This window comes from Bison bison, unplaced genomic scaffold (assembly GCF_000754665.1).
Source record: "Bison bison bison isolate TAMUID 2011002044 unplaced genomic scaffold, Bison_UMD1.0 scf7180017864451, whole genome shotgun sequence".
Classification (NCBI taxonomy): domain Eukaryota; kingdom Metazoa; phylum Chordata; class Mammalia; order Artiodactyla; family Bovidae; genus Bison; species Bison bison.
This window is the reverse complement of record NW_011495013.1, coordinates 1,350,437-1,376,965: the sequence shown is the minus strand read 5'-3', so window position 1 is coordinate 1,376,965 and position 26,529 is coordinate 1,350,437. Positions and strand designations below refer to the sequence as shown.

The 26,529-nt window shown below is 40.7% G+C and overlaps 1 protein-coding gene across 5 annotated transcripts in view; it reads right to left on the bottom strand.

The window, feature by feature from the left end:
* Positions 1-26,529, bottom strand: part of LIMCH1 (LIM and calponin homology domains 1) — a 248,864-nt gene that overhangs the window by 202,987 nt on the left and 19,348 nt on the right. For all 5 annotated transcript variants that reach the window (XM_010858842.1, XM_010858849.1, XM_010858846.1 and 2 more), the window contains exon 2: positions 6,176-6,246. In XM_010858842.1, coding sequence (XP_010857144.1) covers positions 6,176-6,246 — 71 coding nt within the window. The remainder of the gene's footprint in view (positions 1-6,175; positions 6,247-26,529) is intronic.

Sequence of the window (26,529 nt, the reverse complement as noted above, 5' to 3'; positions counted from 1 at the left end):
TGGGGTCGATAAGAGTCGGACACGACTGAGTGACTTCACTTTCACTTTTCACTTTCATGCATTGGAGAAGGAAATGGCAACCCACTCCAGTGTTCTTGCCTGGAGAATCCCAGGGACGGGGAAGCCTGGTGGGCTGCCGTCTCTGGGGTCACACAGAGTCGGACACAACTGAAGTGACTTAGCAGCAGCAGCAGTAGCATGGCTGTTTTTATAGATAAGGAAACTGGGGTTCAGGGAGGTGAGCTAACTTGCCTAAGCACACACAGGGGGTGAATCTAGGATCTGGACCATCCACTAGGTTGAAGCAAATGAAATTACATTATCTGCCTGATTGTGGTCTACGGATACAACAGTTTCACAGGATTCAGCCTAGGAGTTCCCAAATCCATTCACTTTTCACCATGCTCCCCATAAAAAGATATGAACTGGCTTTTGTTGAATATCTATCTTTGGATAGTAACTAAAAAGAAAGAAAAGTGTGAGGTGAGGATGAGAAAGCAAACCACAGAGAAGAGAGAAGAAACACACCCTGCAACTGCATGCCATTATTATCATCATTTTGCTGTGCTAGCTTTAGCTCTTTCTGTATATGCCTCTTGCTCCCTGAACTATTTGCATATAGTTGTAGGGCATATGGATAATCATTATGTTATTCTTCTAACTTTTCCATAAGTTAAAAAAATTTCAAAATAACAAGTTGTTGGGGGAACTTATAAAGAAACTCCTGAAAAACCCTTCTTTGAAAAGGCATTTGATTTACGCAAATAGCACTTTGCACTGAAAACTCAACTTTATGAGGGTAAGCAATTCACAACCAAAATTAAGTCCACAGTCCTCACAGGCTGACAAACTTTCTGTAAAGGACCAGGTAGGAAACATTTTAGGCTCTGTGAGCTCCACACAAACTCTTGCTTTGTTTTGATTTGTCTTTTATTTACAACTCTTTCAAAATGTAAAAACCATTCTTAGCAAGCAGGAAGGCCTGCACAAAAACAGGCCGAGGGCCAGAATTTGCCAACTCCTGATATAGATGGAATTCCACAGTGTTAGCTGCTCAGTCATGTTCGGCTCCGCAACCCCACGGACTATATAACCCACCAGGCTCCTCTGTCCATGGAATTCTCTAGGCAAGAATACTGGAGTGGGTAGCCATTCCCTTCTCCAGGGGAATCTTCCTAGTTCTATTTAACAATAAAGTCTCAGGAAAACAAGTCAGAACCATTCCTTTCTGGAATATTTCATAATATGTCTGAGCTGCATGCAGGGAACTAGATGGCAGTCAAGAGTGGTTCTGTACTGGGAGCAGCTTCCTCAGGGAATGGTCTTTGTAGCTTTCCTTTTAAAATCTCTGAAGTCCCCAAGGATACAATGTGGTATTCATTTAACATTTCTAACAGCATGACACTTGTCACACGTTTGCGGCTTTGTCACACTTTGACCCTAGGCCTTTTATATAACGCTCCGGGGAGAGCTCACATCATTGGAGTATTTAACCTCCAAACTTCAACGACACACTTGGCAAAAACAACAGAGAAAGTTAGAGCAAAAATACATCTACAGTACTATAATTCTATTTGGCACCTGCACTTTATTTTATTCTTGCTTTTACTGTAAGTTATACATTTATGCATAAGGATACTATATCTGGGGATACATATGCAAAGGCAAGTGTATTGCATTTCACAGGCAGAGTAAAAGAGCTCCGGGGGTGATTCTGAAGCTACTCAATTTCCATCTTATATGTTGCCTGTAGGTGCCAGTCTTTTCCCCCTCCCATCTCTGTGGTCTTCAGGATATGCCTGCAGTACAGGAGACCCCGATTCGATTCCTAGGTCTGGAAGATCCCCTGGAGAAGGGATAGGCTACCTGCTCCAGTATTCTTGGGCTTCCCTTGTGGCTCAGCTGGTAAAGAATCCACTTGCAATGTGGGAGACCTGGGTTTGATCCCTGAGAAGGGAAAGGCTACCCCACTTGAGTTTTCTGGCGTGGAGAATTTCATGGACTGTACAGTCCATGGGGTTGCAAAGAATTGGACATGACTAAGTGACTTTGACTTCACTACACTGTCCACTGACCACAGCCTCAGCTCTCTCATGTCCTCCTTTTCACTGGACTGGACTTCTTATCTTAAGAGGGACCACCAGGCCCTTGATGCTTACATGTTTCCAAGACTACTAACCCCAAACAGTCCTTCTTCTTCTGTTCAGCTGAGACCCGCCAGGCATCCTCTGTAATGCCCTCTCCCCATATTCTGGGTTTTCTGGCACCAATTCCATTCCCCCCCCCCTCCGCCCCCAACCTCTTACTTTTCTCTCTCATTAAAATCCCAGCTCTAGACACGGGACAGTGATTAAGAACAAAAGCAAAGGAATGAGACTTCTGAATTTAAATCTTTCTCATCTGGTATAACCGTGTGCCGTGCTTAGTCGCTTAGTCGTGTCTGACTCTTTGCAACCCCATGAACTGTCGTCTGCCAGGCTCCTCTGTCCATGGGATTTCCCAGAAAAGGATACTAGAGTGGGTTGCCATGCTCTCCTCTAGGATGAAATCTTAGCCTAGTGATTTAGTCCACTGTGCCTCAGCTACCTGCTCTGTAAACTGGGTATCATAGTAGTTCTTGCGGGCCACAGGTAAATCTAGAACCAGGCTGGCAAGAGGAAAACCAGACCCAGGCCCCGAAGACACCTTTCCATTTGAGAAGAACTGTGAGGTTTAATTTTTCAGACTCACAAACCACCCACGAAATTTTTAGTGAACAGAGAGCATGGTGTCTCTCTATGTTAAAAGATTTGAAGCCAGTCCACCTTAGAAGAGCTGAACTGCTGGCTTTCAAAATTTGAAATTACAGCAGGTTCTCATATTTTCAAGGGTTGCTACCTGGGTGGTAGTGGTAAGTAGAACTGCTTAATCACCAGCATCCCCAGAACTCTCTCTGGTTCTAGAGAGTGGCACAGTCATGGGTATCCTCATCTACTCTCCAAAGACAGGCTGTATAGATCTATTATCTGAGAACCCTCACTTTCCTGAGACTCTCTAAACTGAGCCCCCTGACTTTCAAGCCCTACCATCAACCAGCTCCATGCCTGGAACGGGGCAAGTCCCCCTCCTTGCCAGACTGGTCTCTGCATACAAGTCCCAGAAAAATACACTTGCTAATCTCAGTCTGCAGCAGCCCAACACTTCTATTCAGATCATACCTAACCATGCCCCCACCCCTGACCAACAAGGAGAGGGGGGCCTTCTTCCTCCATTGCTACCAACGGTTAGGACATCCAGCCCTGAGTCCTACTTCTGTCTCTCGTTGGTCCGTAGGCCCTGCACTTAGAACTTTGTCTGCATCCTGTGTGTCTGGCTACTGCCTCAGCTTTCTCTCCAAGGCTCTGGCTGGGGCTGCACTCATGGTTTTTAGACCGCCACTGCAGTTCATTCCACAATCACACACTCTGCTCCAGAGCTGCCAGATGGAGTCCCATGGGGAAGCCTGACCCTAATCGTCAGACTCCTTCAAATTTACCAGTGGGTCTAATCCCCTGTGGTCAGAGAAGTTAGACAATAACTCGCTTGTCTTGGGTTTTCATCCTACCTACCCAGAGAGAAACATTTGTCCACATTCTCCATGTTAGCCATTTCCCTCAGCTCACCCCATAGGCTGTCAGCACTCAAAACCCTTTATTTATTTAAAGATGTTCCTGGCCATAATCTGTGCCTCTATGCTGTCTAACCATACTATTTCCCAACCATGGCTCAGATATAGTCTCCACCTCTCCACCTCTAAACAACCCTAACATTCATTAATGTGTTTGTAATGGGTCAACGGTTGGTGCCACTCCACACGTGAGACTCCAACATCTAACTCAACATCTTCATCCAGGTGAGAAACAAAGTCCACGCATGCAGATGTCTCTGGGTCCAGAGTCTTGTCTTCAGGTGAGCCCAGCTAAGCCAAAGGCAGGCAAGAGACATCACTCCATGACAGACTCCCTCACATGGTGGAGAGGTGGATGCCTGTAGGAACCTTTGGAGCTGATGTTAGGCAAACAAAAGCTGGTTCCAAAGACCCACTTCAACAGACTTCAGAGAGCATGATGCACATAAATTAGACTGGATTCTGGTGAATCTGTTAACATCAGGAGAGGGTCAAGCCTAGACTCATTGGAGAAGCAGGTGCTAGAACACAAGGGAAGTGTTTGGAGCCTGTTTGAGCTTGTCTCTGTGAGATGCTGAACTAATTGTGGTTTACTTAACGGATGAGCTCTGATTTAGACTTTATAAAGAGAAAAACACGTGGTAATGCAAGTTAAGTGTGAGAAGAGGGAAGAGACTCCACAGGAAGGAAGGTATAGAAACAGCAATCAGAGGATATAAATTATTCTTCGAAGAAAGAAGAGCAGTGGAAGGCAGGAAATATCAACACCGACGTGAACTGTGTTGAAACCTACTGCATAATAAATCTACATTTGTATAGTAAATGTAATTTTTTAAAGCACTTTATCTACATTATCCTGTTGAAATTTACAAAAAGCTTATGAAACGTGCAAGAGCTGTAAAATTTTTACTACCCTTTTAAAGAGAAGCAAATGAGACGCAAGGAGATTAAATAATTTAAGGTGTGAAGAAAGGACTTGAATCTTTAATTCTCAGGCTCCAACACCCCTGCTCTGTTAACTGTATCACTGGGTCTCAAACAATATTCTCCAAGTCACCAAGAAAAGACTGCATTCTGTGTGATTCTATTTACATAAAGTTCAAGAGAAGGCAAGATAGATAATATGGTGATAGAAATCAGAACAGTGCTTTTGGCACCCCACTCCAGTACTCTTGCCTGGAAAATCCCATGGATGGAGGAGCCTGGTGGGCTGCAGTCCATGGGGTCGCTAAGAGTCGGATACAACTGAGCGACTTCACTTTCACTTTTCACTTTCATGCATTGGAGAAGGAAATGGCAACCCATTCCAGTGTTCTTGCCTAGAGAATTCTAGGGACAGGGGAGCCTGGTGGGCTGCCGTCTATGGGGTCTCACAGAGTTGGACACGACTGAGGTGACTTAGCAGCATAGGTAGCTGAGATTGACTGGGAAGAGACATGAGAGAGCTTTCTGATCTATATTTTGATCAGGGTGTAGGTTACATGCATGTACATGTACACTGTTCCCAAAACCCATAAGGTTGTATATTTAGGAGTTCTGCATTTCATGCATATACATTTCAACTCAATAAAATAAAAATAAATATCCTAATCACAGAACCTATTAAATCAATTCAAAACTCTGAAATCTTGATTTGATATTTATGTTCATCCATCTCTAAGTATTAAGGCTACAGTTAATTTCATGTTTAGAATCACTACACAGAAAGTTCTTGACTACATCATCACAAGAGCACTCTATAACAAAGCCCATATGCAAAGCATAAAAACTGAACACCACAGTTATTTTGTCAACAGCATGAATTAAATATAGTCAAAATACCTCAGGGAAGTAGGTCTACAGAGGAACATCACCTGGCAAGTTTCAAGAGATTGTCAGTAAATAGAAGCACTGCCTTTATTTGGCACAAACTGTTCTTGTTTAGAGGGAATAAGGAGGAGAAAAGCTGCTACTGTTACCACAATTTGGTCTACATCCTTCCAATCACTTAGGCCCAAATTGCTACACTGTAGAAGTTGGTTGGAGCTGAGGAGCAGCTGTCAGATACTCCTTTATCTAGTCTGAAATTGTCATAGTCCCCACCACTCCCTATTACACCAATATGTTATATTTACTGCCTAAGAAGGCAATGGCACTCCACTCCAGTACTCTTGCCTGGAAAATCCCATGGACGGAGGAGCTTGGTAGGCTGCAGTCCATGGGGTCACTAAGAGTCGGACACGATTGAGTGACTTCACTTTCACTTTTCACTTTCATGCATTGGAGAAGGAAATGGCAACCCACTCCAGTGTTCTTGCCTGGAGAATCCCAGGGACGGGGGAGCCTGGTGAGCTGCCATCTATGGGGTCGCACAGAGTCGGACACAACTGAAGTGACTTAGCAGCAGCAGCAGCAGCAACCCACTTAAGTGATTTTTTTTTCCAGATTCAAACTGTGAATGCATTCAAACCCATAGAAGTTTTGCAGATAAACTGAACAGCAATAATGATTTTTCTTGAATAAAACCAACTGAATATAGGCTGTACTTACTCGCAGAGAAGGATTCCATTTTCTAATCCTGTCCGAAAATCTTTATCACCAAAACTTCTGCCGGTCACTTGCTGGAAAAGAAAAGCAGAGAATAATTTTTTTTTTTTCTTTTTCAATCAGGAAGCTCAATGATTCTTTTTCAAGGTATTTCAAGAGACTTTAAATAACTGGTGGCATTCCAGGAATGGGAAAAATCTGTTAGGTCTGAATTTCCTTTCCATGTGTAACTTTGCTTAGCTCAGCTAATCTTAAATAGACCATTTCTTTGAAGTTTTTTCTTATTCAAAACTTTAAAAATATCTGTTCTTCCTGATAAGGATATTACTTTGGCGGTTTGGCCATGATAAGTCAAGGTCACAGCCTCTTTCCTCTTCACCCAACCTACACTTTCAATAAAGCCTGCAGAAAGTACTACATAGGGATAAAGAATCCATTTGTTAAAACATTAAGAGGCAGAGAGGAGGATCCAGAACTTCTAACCTTGAGAGACTAACATCAAGACAGTATGAAAAAAGCCAATATCCATGCTAACATGGTGTGAAAAAGCAAAATAAAAGCTGGGAAAGAGTGAACCGTGTTGAGTACTGATGGCTTTTCTTGATGCCTCTGACACTCAGTAGCCCTTTGGTCTGGGCACCAAGGCATTCATTTTTTTACTCAGTAAATATTTACTGAGCATCTACAATATGCCAGGGAAATATGCATGCTGTAAATCCTAAAGCAACCTCTAAAATAGCAAAAATTTTAAAACAAAGCTAATAAGTCAAGAAAGGAGATTAAATGGAATTATTTAAAAAAAAATACCCTAACAATAATAAATAAAAAAGGGAAAGGGAATACAGAAAAGATGGAATAAATAGAAAAATATCAATATTATAGACTTAAACCTAACCATATCAATCAGAGCATTAAATGTAAATGGTGTAAACACCCCCAAGTAAAAGAAAGATTGCATTAATAAAGCAAGACCCAACTATGTGATGCCTACAAGTAACACACTTGAAATAGAAAGATGTGAATAGGTTAAAAAAGGGATAGAATAAGATATACCATGCTAACACTAATCAAAAGAAAGCAATAGTGGTTATATCAACTTCTAAAACAAAGAATGGGCTTCCCTGGTGGCTCAGAGGTTAAAGAGTCCACCTGCCAATGCAGGAGACGCAGGTTCGATCCCTGGGTCTGGAAGATCCCCTAGGGAAGGAAATGGCAACCCACTCCAGTATTCTTGCCTGGGAAATCCAATGGACAGAGGAGCCTGGTGGACTCCAGTCCATGGGGTCACAAAGAGTCAGACACAACTTAGCAACTAAATAACAACAGAATAAAGAATAATACCAGAACAGAGAAAGTCATTTTATAGGGACAAAATGTTTAGGTCATCAGAGAGATAATTCTAAACATTTTTACACCAAATTAAAAAATAAAAAAGCTTCAAGATAGACACAAACCAAATCAGATAGATCTATAAGGAGAAATAAATAAAGTCACAACTAGAGTCAGAGATTTAATATCTGTCTTCAATAATTGATAGAATAAGCAGACAGGAAATCAATAAGGATATAGAAGGCTTAAACAACACTATCAACCAAATTGACTTAATTGACATTTCTAAAATATTCCACCCTACAACAGCAGAATAAACATTATTCCTCTTAAATTCACAATAAACATGTATTGAAGTAGACCAAATTTTGTGTCAGAAAACAATTCCCCACAAACTTAAAATGAATTAATTAGAAATTAATAACAAACATCTTTAACCCCAATATTTTAAACTAAGTAATACAATTCTAAACAACCTATTGTTCAAAGAAGAAATACAAAGAAATTAGAATGTATTTTGTAGTGAAAGAATATGGCAAAATAAAAAATGTATGGAAAGACTCCAAGGCAGTATATGGGGAAAATATATTTTAAAAAAGATCTCAAATCATTGACTTCTGCTCCTATCTCTTGAAAATTGAGCCCAAATTAAGTAGAAAAAAGGAAAAATTCTATCAAACTTGAAATCAATCAAGTAGAAAACCAAAAAGTAATAGAGGAAAAAATCAGTGAAATAAAAAGTTGGTTATTTGAGATCAACAAAATTGATAAAACTTTAGCTAATAAAATTGATAACCTTTGGTATTTAGCCAAAAAAGAAAGACACAAATTACCAACATCAGAAATGACATGATATCATTACAGATTCTATAGACACTAAAAGGATAACTAAGAAATATTATAAATCTGTGCCAATAAGTTCACCAACTTAGATGAATTGGATAAATACATTCTTTGACACAAACAACCCTAGACCAGTCCAAAAAAAAAAATAAAATAAAATAACCCTCCCAAACAAAAATGCCAGGTCCAGAAGGCTTAACTGGTAAATTACAGCAAACACTTAAGAAAGAAGTAATGCAACTCTATATACACTCTTGGAGACAACTGAAAAGGAAATAATACTTTCCAATATGGGTGGCTCATAAACCATCTAAAAATTCCTATGTACTACTTAAAATTATTTTGCATGTGATGCACAGCCACTAAAAAATTTCAAGTAGAGTTGGTTTAATAGTCTAACGTCAGCCTGCTAATCAAGATGTAGTCTGAGTAAATTCAATTTCCTAGACTCCTAATTGTAAAAGAAAGAGTAGGCACCATGCATTTGGAGGAAGGTGCTCATTTCCACTTCTGTTCCTTCTCCTCTGCCTCCTTCCCCCATCTCCTGTGTCCATTAGGTCCCCGTATAACTGTGACACTGCTCTCCACTGGTCCAAATGCCATCCATTCTTCCAAGTCCAGGTTATTTAGTGTAGAGGCACCTGGACCTTTGTTAGGAGGGTCAACAGCTGAATAGACTCCAGAAATTCAACAAGGTTGTGCCACTGAAAAGTCTGGTCCTGAGACCAGTAGGGACAGCAGCATCTTCGTTTGGAATTACAGGCTCTCAGTTCTTCCCCTGTCTCCAAGACCTACTTAACAAGCATTTAAAAAACATCCCCATGTGACTCATATGTAAAGTAATTTTTACAAAGCCCTGACCTTGTATATTAAGTAAGTCCGAAGTTCATATTCAGAAATGGAGGACATCTCATTGGAATCAGGATTTTGGATGACCTGTCTCAATGACCCATCTTAGCAACATCTTTATGATGCATTTACAATGTCACACATTGCATATTTTAACAATAAAGACTATCAATTACCATTCTCTTTGTAATAGCATAAGGCATTGCTTTTTTTTTTTTTTTCAAAAAAGCAAAATAACTACCAAGAATCAGCCACCAATACCAACAGACCATGAGCAGGGGAAATGAAAAGTGACTGCCAAACTCTTCACTAATCTCCCCACCTGGACCCTGACTGACAAGGGACTCTCAGTAACCTTGCAGACAAGGCACTGGCCAAGCCATCAGCCTGTGATCACTCTCCAAGGACACATAACAGTATGGGAAGATTAATAGAGCCCTTAAAAGATGGAGATCTGGGACATGTAGTGGGTGAGAAGAGAGCCCAGGTTCAGAAGCATTCAGGGGCTAAGAGGGGAAAAGAAGCATGCAATGTCAACAGTACTTTCCCACCCCACCAAATCTTGCTCTTCACACCTTGCTGATCCTCACTGACCTACCAATTAGTCCTTGCAACTCTACCCTTGCAGTTGTTCAGCTTAGTCATACGTGACCCCAATCTTTCATACCCAATCATACCCAGTAACAAACCCTCTTGATTCACCCTTCAGAATTTAGCCAGAATCCAACCATGTCTACCACCTTACTCTGAGTCATCATCATCTTACACCTCGATGAGAGTCTCAATTGGCTCACTGCTTCCATCCTTGCCTTCTTCCATCTATTCTCAACCCAGCAGCCAGAGTAATCCTGTCAAGTTAGGGCATGTCACTACTCCATTCAACCTCCACTCCATATTTTGCCGTCTCACTCACAGTAAAAGCCAAAGTTTCTACAGTTTTCTCTGAAGGTATTCAACATGAAAACAAACAAAGGGGAGAAAAACCCTAAAAAGGGAGCATGGACGAAGCTATTGAACACTACCATTATTTTAAGGGTGGATATAATGAACTTGCATACATCTCCCTCATTCATGGGGGTCCTCAGAAGTACTTATGGTGACAATTACATCACCAACTAAGCCCAGTAAGCCTTTCAGTTCAGTTCAGTCACTCAGTTGTGTCCAACTCTTTGCGACCCCATGAATCGCAGCACGCCAGGCATCCCTGTCTATCACCAACTCCCTGAGTTCACTCAGACTCACGTCCATCGAGTCAGTGATGCCATCCAGCCACCTCTGTTGTCCCCTTCTCCTCCTACCCCTAAACCCTCCCAGCATCAGAGTCTTTTCCAATGAGTCAACTCTTCGCATGAGGTGGCCAAAGTACTGGAGTTTCAGCTTTAGCATCATTCCTTCCAAAGAAATCCCAGGGCTCATCTCCTTCAGAATGGACTGGTTGGATCTCCTTGCAGTCCAAGAGACTCTCAAGAGTCTTTTCAGGAGAACCCAATGCCAGATTTTTCCCTACTTTATGGTTTAGAATTAATTCACTTTCATCACTAACCAAAATATTTGTTGGATGGACATGCTTTGTCAGACTGAAATAGTCTATGAATGGATAACATACCAAAACCTTGATACTTTTAGAGGATAAGAATCACTTTCTTCTACCAAAAGCAGAAGCAAGAGGATTTCGTGACATATCAGCACACTATTTTATGCAAGTAATTATTGGTAATAAGCTCATCTGTATTCAATTTCCTTCCCATACAACTAAAAGGTAATTACATCTCTGAGTTTGTCCATGTCAATGCTCTAAACCATTCAAATAACTAAAATTTGGAGGAGTTCAAAATAAACAGTCTAATACAGAAAACCACATGATTTTATAGTAACATTTTTATGATGTGTTTATAATTTAACACACTATATGTCATAAAGCCATATTTTGTTAGTTACTTTGTTTCCATCATTATTAAGCAGTTGCCACGAACAATCAAAGACTGCCAAGAATCAGTCTTTCATCTTGATCATTACCATTTATACAAATTGTATTACTGAAATATTAAATATTCAGGATTTTTGAAAGCAATCTGGTGGACAAACTGTAGTCCACTAATAAATTGCAGGTCTGATTTTAAATAAATGCTGAAAACCCTATTATGGTAATCTTAAGAAGAGATTCTATTGGCTGGCAAAGTAATGGTGCCTGAATTAAAGAAATGGGAGAAAAATACAAAATTTACTATATTTGGACTTAATCTTTGGAAGACAGGGACATTTTATCTAAATTATTGTACAAAAACAGGTTTGATTTCCTCCTACTAATGGTAAATGAAAATCACATCTCTTTAATTCACTGGAGATTATTTGCAGTTCATTATGCTCACTTCCCTTCTGAGAATATTTGACATATTTAACAAAAAGAGTATCTCATTTTAAACCTAAAAAAACAAAGCAGAATAGAATTGCTCTTATTTTTCACATTTACTGAGAAATAAATCCACTGCTATTTCTGTTACCTTAATAGGGTTGCTAGAAAAATCAAATAAAAATCCTATGGAAACTCTTTGTAAACCTTCTCAAGTCATTCTTATCTCAGCCAGAATTAGCAATCAACTGACAATCATCTACCAAATACCTACCTCAGGCTAGATAATATAAGAGGTGTGAGTGAGATCAAAATAACAAGATTTGGACCCTATTCAGTAAGAAGCCACAGTCCACAAGGAAAGATAAAGCATTACAAAACAGTAGCTGGTATTAGAGGGAAAATATGGGCAAGAGCATGGAGCAAGCAATTAACACGAACTGCACAACTAAAGAAAATTATTTATTAAGTTATGAATGCTAATAGTTCACACTCAAATAGCAATTTCCTTAGGCTCTCTCTGTTCTAAATGTGGGCCACATACGAATTTCTTTAATCCTTATAATAGCCCTATGAGGTAGATCTGATTATTATCACTTCCATCTTAAAGTCAAGGAAACCTAGACACAGAGGTTAAGTAACTTGGCCAAGGACACAAAATTAGTAACCAGCAGAGCCAAGATTTAACCTCAGATAGTGCCTGCAGAGTTCACACTCCTACACACAGCTGATTCTGTACAGAGTCTCAGCAAAGAGAGGAACTCTGTCTGCCTGAGACAGTCCAGGAAAGCCTTTTAGGAGCTGGCACATGAGAAGGTCCCAGCGCAGGAGAAAGGATCCCTCAGAGGAAGGAGATGAATAGGGCATCCCAGGCAAACACAAAGACCTGTACAAAGGTTCATTTGAACAAAGAGGAAAAGTCCTGAGGGCTGAGACCAGGGGCAGGAAGGTAGGGAGGGGAGGGTGGTACGAGGTGAGGTGCCACAATAGACATAGCCCAGGTGGTAAAGGATCTGCATGTCAGAACTATGGGTTGAACTTGAACCTGAAACAACAAAGGCATCCGAGAAGATGTGGGGAGGGAAAGGTACTCTGGCAGTCAGTCTCCCTACTTCCCACTAGTTCCCCATTCCTAAGGAGACAGTACAAGAGTGACCTCCTTGTGGACTCTCCCACCTGCATTTTACAGTTTATGACCTTGTTTGTTGAATCACAGTGAGGTTAAGACCATCTAGCCAGACTTTCCTTTAGGACCACCACCCCTTACCGCCCCCCTCCACAACATTTCTTTATAGACCATATCTATTCATATCATTTCATCTTTTTCTGCCCTCTCAAAAGAAACAAATACACTTTCTCTTTCCTCTGTGAAAGATCTGAATCCCCTTTCTTCCTATCCGTAGGTGCTACCTTTACCCGTCAGTCCACAGCATCTTTCATCTCTGTGCTAATAGCATAATGATTTCCCACTTCTCCTAAAACACCTAATTTAATGCAGCTTCATTTTTCCCCTTCCTTTCACTGTCCAAACCCCTACATGAGTATCCTGTTCCTATTACTCTTGTCATCATAGCTCATCCACCTGTCCTCTCTGAATTCACTGAGAATTCTTAAAGGGTTAAGAGAGGAAATCTGCAAATTTAACTGAGCTCCACTAGTACAAGCTAAATCATAAGGAGATTAATGAACTTCCGCCAACCCTCAGCTTCCCTACCTACAAAGTGATAATTATACCTCCTTCAAATGCATGAAGAGTAAATGAATTACGTAAGAGTAGATAAATGAGTGTATGCCAAACCCTTCCCACAGTGCCTAATCCATAAAAAGAGTTCAAGAAACTTCATTGTCAATATTGGCCACAATATTGGAATCACCATAGATCTCATTTATGATTTCTCTCTTTCCAGTGCTTTTTTGCAGATCTTTCCTCCCTGATCTTAAATGATGCCATGCTTTACTGGTTCTCCTCTTAAATTCTAATATCACCATACTGTCTAATCCAACAGACATTGTCTCCTCTGATCTGAATCAAGGTCTCAGCATCATGGCAGTCAACCATTCCTTCCTTTTGAGATCACTTGCCTCTCCTAGGACTGCCCCACTACCAGATACTCCTGATTTTCCTCCTGACTCTTTCAATAAACATTCCTTTCTCTGTTGCCTTAAGTCATTCTACTTTATTCATTTACTAAGTGTAAAACATGGTTCTTTTTTTCCTTTCTTCACCTTTCCTTTGTTCTCTCTATAGCCACAAAAGCTTCTTTTCCCTGGGCAGCCCCAGGTCTTTAAATATCTCACATATGGTAACTCTTTCACTTTTATGAGCTTAAATATCTTGCCTCTAAGCATCTTGCATATGATAACACGTTTTTATGTGTAGCATTCACCCTTCTCCTCTAAAGCTCAGAATCAAACATCCAATTTCTTACTTAACATATCCACTTGGGTACGTAATAAATATTTCACACTTAACAAGACCAAAACAAAATTCATGACATCTGTCCTCTGATCCAACCTGTTCCACCTCTGGTTTCCTACATATCAATGAATGGCACCACTATTTCCCATCACCAGGAACTTACAGACACATTCAAACCATCAAGAAGAGCAATGTTTCTCTCTCCAAAATGCACTTGAGATCTATCCTTCACCCTCCATCTCTACACTACACACTAGCATAAGCCTCCATCACCTCTCAGCAAACAAACACCAGCTTCCTTTCTAGCCTTCCCACACAGCACCCAGAAATCTTCTTATAGATCAATCCCATGTGCCTTTTTTCTACACCAGAATAAGTCCAAGTTATATACATAAGCTCTTCATTTTAAAGATGAGAAAAAATAAAGTCCTGCAAATTAAATGACTTGCTCAAGGTCAGAAGCTAGCTATCAGTAAGGATGAAACTAGAACCATACCTCCCTTCACCCAGGCCAGGGCTTCACTACCCCACACCACTGCCTTCTGAAGGCATATATTCTAATGACAATGACATTGCTACACTCTCTTTAATAACAATAATGCCTGACATCTATTCAGCTTGGGTTGGCAACAAACCAGCACAGAAGTCCAGGCCTGAGGTTATTTAATCAACATTATCAGACTGTGATCCTCTCCAGCACTAGCTCTGAGTGTTTAATGTTGAGGATAATAAAATGCAATCTGCAGAATCCATTTATATTTTCATCATGTCATCAGAAACCCAGAAGGCACTGTTTATAGCCACAGATTGACAGACTCCACTAAAAAAATCTAATTAAGAATACAAGAAATGCTCCAAAGCACTCTGGGAGCATTAAATCCTCCGATCTCGCCATTGTGCGCTCTCAACACAGAAAATGGGTCAGTCCAGGAACATGTGAGTGGGTTAGGTAGTAAGTGTCTCTGCACATCCTCAGGCTGTTCTTACCTTCCAAGGAAACGGAACAGATACTGCAAAGAAAAACAAACAACCCAGGTGCTTTAACACAACAGAAAGGATTAGCAATCAAAATGAGAGCAAAGAAAGAGTCCTGAAAACTATGGGCAAGTGGAGTGCTTCTGGGCTATCTGTGTTGTTTCCATTTCAAGGAGCAGAGACAAGCTTCAGCCACAGGGTGGTTTTTACCTGGGTATCAACATGCTCCTTAAATAAACACTTCAATTCTTGGCTAATTTTGACAGATCTGTATATGGAACTGCCATCTGGTCCTCAGCACAGGCAAATCTGTGTTTGGCAAGTATTGTATTAGTTGGTCAGTTGTGTCTGACTCTTTGTGACCCTGTGGAGTGTAGCCCACCAGGCTCCTCTGTCCATTGAATTCTCCAGGTAAAAATGCAGGCAGATTCTTCACTGTCTGAGCCACCGGGGAAGGTCTGGGTCTCAAACTCAGGTCTGACAGTTTGGAGCTATGTGACACTGGGCACATGGCTCCATTTCCCTGAGCTTGCTCCATCATCTTTAAACGACTGTTGTAGAAATCTGTTTTACACAGTTGTTAGAAATCATGATTAGAAACCATCTAATAGGACATTTACTACTGACTGGAAGTTCTGGTACATTTTTTCCCCCTAAGTGATGAGAAAAAAATCCATGCTGGAGAGCATAAACCAGGTGGTTGCAATTTTTTTTCAGAAATCCTGCTCAAGAGAAAGTTGAGTATCGTTGAGGCAGACTTGCTGGTTCACAGATGGATCTGGGTTTGTGAGTGCTGGGTACAAAATCCCACAATGTGACCGATGCTTACAGACACCATTGGATTAAATGAGACCATGAGGAAACAACTGGGCAAATCCAGAAAAAATGACACATTAGATAAGAAAACCGACCCTCGAAAAGTCAACGTCTCGAAGAAGAGGGGAGAGTTGAGACTGAAGAAACATGACAACCAACTGTATGCATCTTAATGAAATTCTAGTTTAGAAAAAGATTTTTAGGTGATATTTTGGGCACAATTGGGGAAATCTGAGTATATATTAGTCATTTGACATTAGTCGTTTGGCATTATTTCACAGGATTAAGAGTGACAATGGCATGTTGGTTCTGTAGAACGCTCTTATACTTCGGAGAAGTGCACTAAAGGATTCAGAGGGAAAGGGGTCTGATGTCTACAATTTATTTTGAAAAGGCTGAAAAAATACTAGGAGGATGTATGAACTGTGTGTGTGTAAGAAGTAAATATAGGACCTCCCTGGTGGTCCACAGGTTAAGAATCCACCTGCCAATTCGGGGGTCACAGATGGGTTCCATCCCGGGTCCAGGAAGATCCTGCGCGCTGCAGGGTAACTGAGCCCATGTGCCACATCTACTGAAGCCCACACACCCAAGAGCTCATGCTTTGTAACAACAGAAACCACTGCAACGAGAAGCCTGCACCCCACAACTAGAGAGGAGCCCCTGCTCACCACAGCTAGAGAAAGCCCATGCAGTAACAAAGACCCAATGCAACCAAAAATAAATGAATAAATTACAAAATTATAAAAAAGGAGTAAATATAGAAAATGTTAACAATTACTGAAGCTGGGTAGTGGGTACATGGTCTCTTTAACCAAACAACTTTCCTTCCTTCCTTCTTTCCTTCCTTTCCCTCTCTCTCTCATGTTTCAAAATATTCATAATAAAATGTTATCTGGAGCTAGGGCTGAAAGCCATTCAGCAGTCCAAGGAAAGTACTCAAGTCAAAAACCTATCTGGTACCTCCTCGTTTGTTACTTGGAACACTTTTCCATATTTGTTTTCACTGATGACAGTCACTTATCAGTTCACTATCAGTCACTTCATATCTGTCCAGTCCACTGCCTCACCTGCTCACTAACTCAGAAATGGTTCTTGCCAGTCTTCAAACCAACGTGACGTTCGTACTGAGGATGGGAAGGAAGAGGGGTCAAGCCCCTGGGCTTCCTGATTTGGGGCAAAGAATGGAACTATAGGCTCTGCCAAGTACACACAGTCCTGTGACAGTTGTAGAGCTGTCTGAAGAACTGATCACTTTCACCACTTGATATTCTAATAACTGAATAATTTTTAGCTAAGAATCCAAAGTAACCACAAAGCTGTTGTGTTTCAACAGTACTTGGTATTTTAAAACACATCAAAGTCAAGTTAGCAAACTACTAGAATTCACCCAAACAAGTTATTCGATTACCAAAGGAAAATAAAACATGGTGAAATGCTCATTACGCAGACAGAATGATCACATTTCAAACAGCCTGTCCTTTTAAAAGTTGGCATGACCTGGGCAACACAACTATTAAAAAAAAAAAAAGCAAGGAAGAATAAAATGAGAAAGTGACTTTCAGAAGGAAAGAAGGAATTACCAATGGGAGGGAGTCCAGGAGGGGCTTCCAGGGTGACAAAATTCTACTTCTTGATTTGGCTCTCCTTGATACAGTGATTCCAAGACTGTCCACTTCAATAACAAAGGAAGCCATGAATTCATGAGGTTTTCTGTAATTGTGTTATACTTTACAGTTACCAAGATTTTAAAGGGAGGACTGGGGACAGAGGTGCTGACCTCCACAGTGGCTCAATCTCTCTTTCTTTTTTTTCTTTTGTTAGAAACAAAATCCACTTTCCATTTTGTTAAACTCAGAAAAGTCTCTGTAGTCAGAAAATGCCACTTGTAAAAGGTGGTATTTTCATTCAAATATAATAGAAATACACCTCTATTTAACACTATTCCTCAGGCCCACTTATTAAAATGGTGGCTGGCACCATGAAAACCAGCACAGAGTTCCTGAAGAAAACAAAAAATCAAGTTACCATATGATCCAGCAATCCTACTCCTAGGCATATATCCAGAAAAGATGAACACTCCAACCTGAAGAGATATATGCACCCTAATGTTTACAGAAGCACCATTTACAACAGCCGAGACGTGGAAGCAAACTAAACGTCCATTGACAGAGGAATGGATAAGGAAGACGTCACACACACACACACACACACACACACACACTGGACTGTTACTCATCCATAAAAGAATGAAATTCTGCAACTAGGAGTAACATGGATGAACCTAGAGATTATTGACTGAGTGAAGTAAGCCAAATAGAGAAGAGACAAATATCATATGGTGTCATTTATACATGGAATCTAAAAAATAATGCAAATGGACTTATTTAAAAAACACAAACAGACTTGCAGAACTAGATAACAAACTTATGGTCACCAAAGGTGGTAAGGTGGAGAACGAATAAATTAGGAGTACAGGGTTAATGGCACCCCACTCCAGTACTCTTGCCTGGAAAATCCCATGGATGGAAGAGCCTGGTGGGCTGCAGTCCATGGGGTCGCTAAGAGTCGGACACAACTGAGCGATTTCATTTTCACTTTTCACTTTCATGCATTGGAGAAGGAAATGGCAACCCACTCCAGTGTTCTTGCCTGGAGAATCCCAGGGACGGGGGAGCCTGTTGGGTTGCTGTCTCTGGGGCCGCACAGAGTCGGCCACGACTGAAGCGACTTAGCAGCACAGGGTTAACAGACACACACCACTACATAAAAAATAGATGAACAAGGATTTACTGTATAGCACAGGGAACTGTACTCAACATCTTGTAATAACCTATAATGGAAAAGAATCAGAAAATGTAGATATGTATAACTGAATCACTTCGCTGTAAACCTGAGACTAACACAATATTGTAAATAACTCTAGTTCAACAACAACAAAAAAAGTGGTGGCTGAGATCCACACATGCCTAACATAGCATATTTTAAAAACAAACATTTGAATATCAGACAAAGGAGTCAGTATACTATTGAGCTTTGGAAAATAAAGAATGCATCATCTTCTGAGATTTTACAATTTGAATAGTTCTAGGCAGACACGTGAGGCTAGGAACAGCCACACTGCCCCCGTCCCTATCTTCCATCAATAGTTCTACTATTTAAATCCCATGGTCATCTAGAGACACCTAGTCAGGATTGGTAGGAGGCTGAAAGTCCAGACAACTGGGTTCTAGCCACAGCTCTTTAATAACCAAGGGCTTCCAGCGAATCTCCAAGTCTAAGATAAGTCTGCACAAATCTACAGATTCTCTGAACCCTCTTCCACCCTAACCACTCTACCTAGAAGTTTTGTTTGCTTGTTTGTTTTGGAGTATGATGCAGAATTCAACTTTATTATACATGTTACAGAATAAAACAGAAATGTGCAGGTATTTTTTACACTGAAATCATTTGTTACCTTAGATGTCCCTTAACATAAAAATATGAGGGTGATGTGTCATGATTATAAGATAAAACCCACATTTTAAAATCGTTACTGTGCCACCAATCATTCATTCACCTTTTGGCATTAATTTGGTAAATTTAATGCTTAATGCTAAGTGTGCAACTCCCTGCCACTGATATTCATGTATTTTTCGGTTTGGGGTGGTTTTTTTAATATATTTTTAAATTAATTTTATTAGATAGAGTTGCTTACAATGTTGTGTTAGTTTCTACCATACAGCAAAGTACATCAATTATAGATATATATATATATATATGCACACACCTGTGTGTGTGTGTGTGTGTGTGTGTATATACACACCTCCCCTCTTTTTTGGATTTCCTTTCCATTTAGGTCACCACAGAGCACTGAGTAGGGTTCCCTGAGCTATATAGTAGGTCCTCACCTTGAAGGTTTGATGATAATAGTAACAGCAGCTTTTATTGAACCTTAATTGACTCACTCACTTCTCAGTTCCCTGCTGTGGTTATAAGAGACACGGCGGCTGGTTTCACAGTTGTGCCCTGAACAAAGGTGCCCAGCTGAGGAGACAAGTTGGGGCTAAAAGCCAGCCTGAGTTCTCTCTGTCAAACTACACAAACTCTCGTCATGGAAAAGTCCTGTTTTCCTAATTCATATAAAGCCACTGTCTGTACTCAAGCTCAAAGAGTCCACCCATGATATCTTTTTGAGTTTATACAAAGGTGTTCAATGGGCTATCAGAGGCCCCAATAGAAGTATTATTATTAGCTCTGTTTTCCAGATGGAGAAATTCAAGTACAGACCATGAAGTAACTGGCCTAATTTCACATTGGTGGCGGAGCCAGGACTCTAAGCTGGGCAATCTGGTTCCCAACCCACGTTCCTAAACAGAAGGCTATGCTGCCCAAATATGCCTGTGTCCATTGAGCTATAAATAAACTTCCTACTGCCTATGCAATCTCTTCTCTTCAATGTGATTTTTCCTCAAAAAATGGAAAATGAACATAAACCCTCAAAACCACAGAAATGCCCAAATGTCTGCCCACATATTGTCGATTCATTTGACACCATGGGGCGAAATCATAGAAATCTCTGTGATGTCACTGGACTTTAATCTCTGTATTTAAAAAATCATCACACATAGCCAAAGAATCCAACTGGAAAGAACCCTATATACAACTTGATCCTCTATGGGATAAAAAATAAACACCCACTGATGGGGAGTGAACGGGACTAGAAGGAAGAGAAGATGCTTCATTTGAGACCATGAGGCATTTCAGAACAAAATATTTCCCTACCTATCTCCCTCTGGTTCTTTAAACTTACACATAATGTATTATGGCAGGAAATCTGTTCTTTTGGCTGCTTTGTGATGAAGACAGCAGGTGGTAATCCCAGCCAACTGAAGTATTGTTCATTGCTGGGCCTCACTGACACTTCAGTGTGGCGGCTGACCTCACTGAGGGAGCAGTGCCATATTGGTTTCTACTGGAGTGAATACAGCTCAGAATCTGTATTTAGCTCTCCTTACACAATTTTTCCTCCATAAACACTGCACATCAACAAAGAAGGAGTCCGGTCTTCCAGGTGTTACAAAGAGCACAAGAAAACAGTACACTGCCATATCACTCTAGGTAACTTACAGCAAAAACAAGGCTATTTGTTATACAGCTAGTAGGTGAGATCCACATTTAACCAAAAACAAAACCAAACAGAACCCTCTGCCCACACATCATCTTGAAAAACTTCACTAATCAAAAGTGAAGAAAGAGGGAAAAAAGGGAAAACGGCATACAAAAGTAACTGTGTGGTTGTTAGAACAGGCAATCTGCTCTAGGAAAGTCCTTAGTTATATTTTTCAAACTCCTTATAATTAAGTCGTCCTGCGAGATGGCCTAGAACCAATGGTATTCTACTAAATGCTTAACAACTGGTTCTCAGGAGATGGGGAGGAGAGAAGAGCTGATCTCCATGGTGTAAACATTCCCACCCTTGCGGATTTCCAGCTCAGTTGATGTTACTGAACACACAGTGAGGAGGAAATGGACACAGTCTTCTCTCTTGAGCCATATGAGCTGGCTCCTGAATACCACCATGAACTCACATTCTGCATCATATACACATCATGAGGCTAATTGCTAACTTAATTGTGGTGTTTTACATGTATCACTATTTCTATGACATTGGAAAATTAACAAGTAACAATGGAAAGCAAAACATATAACTGTATCAATGTTCCTAAACTTTCTCACACCCTTGTTCATAAACAGTCAACATCTTACAGAAAGATACAACTATTCAATGCCAAGATGATATAAATCTATTGTCCTTTCAGAGAGCTGTTTGTGATTTCTGGCTATAGGTAGGCAATCAGAAAGCAAAAGGAATTCACTGAATTCCCAAAAATTGGAGCAGTAATAATAATCCAAAGAATAGGCCTTTCCCAATTTAAAATGAAATATAAAAAGTTTACCTTTGCCCTAAATATGTCCTGGCTGTGGAACATACTCATGTTCTTGAAAGCCTGTATTCTCTCGAGTCCTGTATTTACAGACATACTTCCTTCCCCTACTTATCAGTGCTATGCTCAGTCGCTCAGTTGTGTCTGACTCTTTGCAACACCATGGACTGTAGCCCACCAGGCTCTACTGTCCATGGAATTTTCCAAGCAAGAAGACTGGAGCAGGTGGCCATTTCCTCCTCCAGGGGCTCTTCCTGAGTCAGGGATCAAACCTGCATCTCCTGCGTCTTCTGCATTGAAGGCAGATTCTTTACTGCTGAACCACCAGGGAAACCCCTCCACCCTTCTAAGAGGACCAACAATAATATTTAATAGTATAGCTAATAACTACCTCCAAGATACAATGTTTAATAAATTTGTGGACAGTTATCTAGATTGGAGCAACCCTTTAGAAGACAAAGGGGAAAATACACTCCACACTCTGCTTCTAATCTAAGGACACAAACTATCCAGACAGGAGTGTTGACCACACTGCTCTGGAGAACTAGCAAAGCAGACCCGTTGCCATTCAGCCACTGACTGACACAGAGAGCTGTTGTTTGTACAAGGAAGAGAGGGAGGACTGGTGCTGTTGGCAACAATCAACAGCTCTGTTCTTTCTTTTTTTAAATTGCTAGAACACCTGCTGCCTCACTCTCTTCAGCCTCATCCATTATGCAGCATGTTGATGGTGACGGGACCAGGACACGCCACTGCACACAATGACTGACCTGAGAAGGACACACCATGACAGCCCACGCACCTCCTCTTCCCGCTCTCAATTTAAAATAAAAAGTCCACTGACACCACAAATGACTGACTTGTCATTTTACGGCAGTGGGAAGAATCAAAATGCAAAGACAATACTTGTTTCCCACACTGTGTGTTAGGGAGATTAAATTATTATTTCGTGGGGATTGACCTTCACATTTACTCTCTGGCCTACCTAAGAGAGGAAATACTTAAGCATTTCCCAAAGTATGTCCACCTAGTTCCGCAGGAAATTAAGAGTGTGTTTGGGGAATGCTGAGTTTTTGTTTTGTTTTCAACTTTGAGCTTCTCAGAGCCAATAACACGCTAATGGGCACTGAGATCCTCCAGTGGGAGATAAAATAGTGTTTCTTAAACTATTTATCAAGATATCAAGAGTTTATCAAGTTTACAAAGTTTATCAAGAATCTTTGTCAAGAAAAGTCTAGGAAGTGGAATCGGGGTTCTGTAGAATGTGTATCAGGAAACTGACTTTCCAGGGTACTGGGAAGGCATAGCATGGTAGCACCAATGAGTCCTTCACACAAGTTGTTTGTTCTTTACTATATTGGACACCTTGGTACTTTAGAAAGTTTGAATAAGCTACTAAAATTTAAAAGCAGAAGAGCTAATATTTTAGCACAACAACAAAGGTCTTTTTTCTTGCTTCTCTAGAAAAAAACAGTGGTGGGGGGAACTCATGAGGCACTCCTTGCCCACAGAGTTGCCTTTCCTGTGCAGATTATTTTAAACCATAAAGGAATTTTAAAAACAAAGTATAAAATGTACCCAGTTTATAGTGAGGTTAATGAAAGAAAAACAAGTGCACTGCATACAGGTGTTCAGAGAAGTGAAACAAAGGTTAAGTGAGAGTGAGGTATTGAAGAGGAAAGACTTCCCCCGAAAGTGGGGATGAGCTGAGACAGTAAGAAGAAAGGAGGGACGTGCACAGAGCTAAAGGAAATGTCAAGAACAAAAGCATAAGCCTAAAATCAGTAAGTCATAAAAAAAAGCTCACAGACTCCTTCAAAATATAGATATGAAACACGTTTCACTTTAAATTTGTAATTTAACTGAGGAAAACAGTGGTCAAGAATTTTAACAATTAAATGGCTCTGAACCATAGATAGGGTCAAGTCAAGCCATTTGGCCATTAAGTCCAATCTCTAAGAGGATAAACACTAGATATTTCTTAGTTATATGACTAAGTAATTTCCAAAACAATCCCCATCAAATGCCAGGTGCAAAAGCAATTACATCAAATTCCTTGCCAGTTCCACAGACCTGGGACAGCGGGGCCTCCAAGAACCAGTGAACCAGTTTGAAAAAAATTCTGGAACCTCAGGGATCTTATTACTAAGAAGCAGAAATAGATTTTCAAGTGGTCACTTTGAAATATTAAGCATTGTTCCGTTCAGATCTTTCCGCCAAGGACTGCCCTAGAACATTTATTACAAAACCAGTGCGAAGTAAGTCAGCATCTAAAATAAAGCTGCACCTTGCTTGAAGTCATGGAGCATAACGGCGTAAGTTCACCGCAGCATGCCCGGCACAATCTAAACCAACAATAACAGCAACAACAAAAAGCTACAGAAACATTTTCATATTAAGAAGTTAGATCTAACACATGATAGAAGCTCAAAATGTACTTTTAAATCGGAGTTAAGATCTAACTGTTGCTGTTCTACAATTTCTGTTATTTTTTACATGACCCTTCCAAGATTTTTACTAACAACTCAAAACCCCAGCCTTCAGACTTGACTAGTTTTCAACCTTTATTTTCAAAACAATGTCTTGTTTTAGAAAGATTAGCAACCGCAGACACACGAAAAAGATCATCCTCCAAAATCTTGGGAGCTACCAGAATCTTCCGTAACCTTGGCACCTTTTTTTCCTACCTCTAAGCAATGAATTGCCTCTCTTGCTTTCTGAGCAAGTCCTTCCAACCGAGGCCCTTGTTCCCATTCCCTTTCCTCTGATTTCCTCTCCTCTTCTCAGCAAACCTCTCTGCATGTGGCAGTCTTGATTCAAATATTTCTAAGTGCTTCCTACTGCCTAAAGCTCAAGCACTAACTTCAATCTGCAACATACATCTATTCCTTGTGTGTATTCACCACACATATCCACGTCCCCCTGTATTTACTTCTGCCATGACCATGTCTGGAATGCCATATCTTTATTTAACTATATATAATCCCATGTTCAAATCTCAAGATACAAATACTCTAAAATTTCCCACTAACTCCCATATCCTTCAATAAACCAAATTTATCTCCAACTCCCAAAGCACCTACTGTCTTTTATACATGAAATAGGGCTTCCCTGGTAGCTCAGCTGGTAAAGAATCCACCTGCAATGCAGGAAATCCTGGTTCCATTCCTAGGTTAGGAGGATCCCTTGGAGAAGGAATAGGCTACCCACTCCAGTATTCATGGACTTCCCATGGCTCAGACAGTAAAGAATCTGCCCACAATGCAGGAGACCTGGGTTCAATCCCTGAGTTGGGAAGATCCCCTGGAAGAGGGCATGGCAACCCACTCCAGTATTCTTACCTGGAGAATCCCCAAGGACAGAGGAGCCGGGTGGGCTACAGTCCATGGTGTTGCAAAGAGTCAGACTAAGCAACTAAGCACAGCACAGCACATCCATGAAATCAGACAGGGTTTATAATCCCACCCCCACCAATCTAGCTATGTGATTTGGGGTGAATGCATCTGCACTGTAGCTATTTCCTTAACTATAAAATAGGAAAATGACAACACTGATCTTACAAGTAAGGATTAAATGAGATTATGTGTATGAGAGCATGTGAATACCATTAATGAAAAAAATGTAGATTTTGAAATGTAATTTACCTTAAATTATCATTAATACTTGTATGTTTTGTCCCTGTGTTCCTGAGTAGGTTCATTCACTGAACAATTATTTACAGAGCACATCTTCTCTGCCTCAACTCTGGGGATGTGTTCCCTGAATTCATGGCATTGTTTAGTAGATAGAAGATAATACAGCATGTAATACAGTATCAGGTAATAGTATGAGCTAAGAAGAAAAACAAAGCAAAATAAAGGGATTAAAAAGTGGCCAAAAATGGATTATTACTTGATTTATTTTAAAGTGAAAGGCAACACATAATCAGAGACTTTAAGATGGAGGCAGTGAGCAGTGCTCATTTCTGTGGGAAAAGCATCCAAAGGAGAGACATGTTAAGTTCAAGGCCAAAGCTGGGTGTGAGCATCAAGTCCCTGGTAAAGAAAAAGTCAAGCTATTGCTAATTCTATTGCTAGAATGGAGGTAATAAGGTGGTGAAATGACAAGATGAGGACAGATAGGAAGCTAATAGCCTTACAGGCAACAATAAGGACCCTGGAACTTATCTCAGTGCTGTTCAAGTTCAGTTCAGTCATGCAGTCATGTCCTACTCTTTGCAACCCCATGGACTGCAGCATGCCAGGCCTCACTGTCCATCACCAACTCGAGGAGTTTATTCAAACTCATATCCATTGAGTCGGTAATGCCATCCATACATCTCATCCTCTGCTGTCCCCTTCTCCTCCTGCCTTCAATCTTTCCCAGCATCAGGGTCTCTTCCAATGAGTCCGTTTTTCACAGCAGGTGGCCTAAGTACTGAAATTTCAGGTTCAGCATCAGTCCTTCCAAAGAATATTCAGGATTGATTTCCTTTAGAGTGGACTGGTTGGATCTCCTTGCAGTCCAAGGGACTCTCAACAGTCTTCTCCAACACCACAGTTCAAAGGCATCAATTCTTCGGCGCTCAGCTTTCTTCACAGTCCAACTCTCACATCCATACATGACTACTGGAAAAACCATAGCTTTGACTAGACGGACCTTTGTTGGCAAAGTAATGTCTCGGTTCGTCTAGTCAAGGCTATGGTTTTTCCAGTGGTCATGTATAGATGTGAGAGTTGGACTGTGAAGAAGGCTGAGCGCCGAAGAATTGATGCCTTTGAACTGTGGTGTTGGAGAAGACTCTTGAGCGACCCTTGGACTGCAAGGAGATCCAACCAGTCCATTCTGAAGGAGATCAGCCCTGGGACTG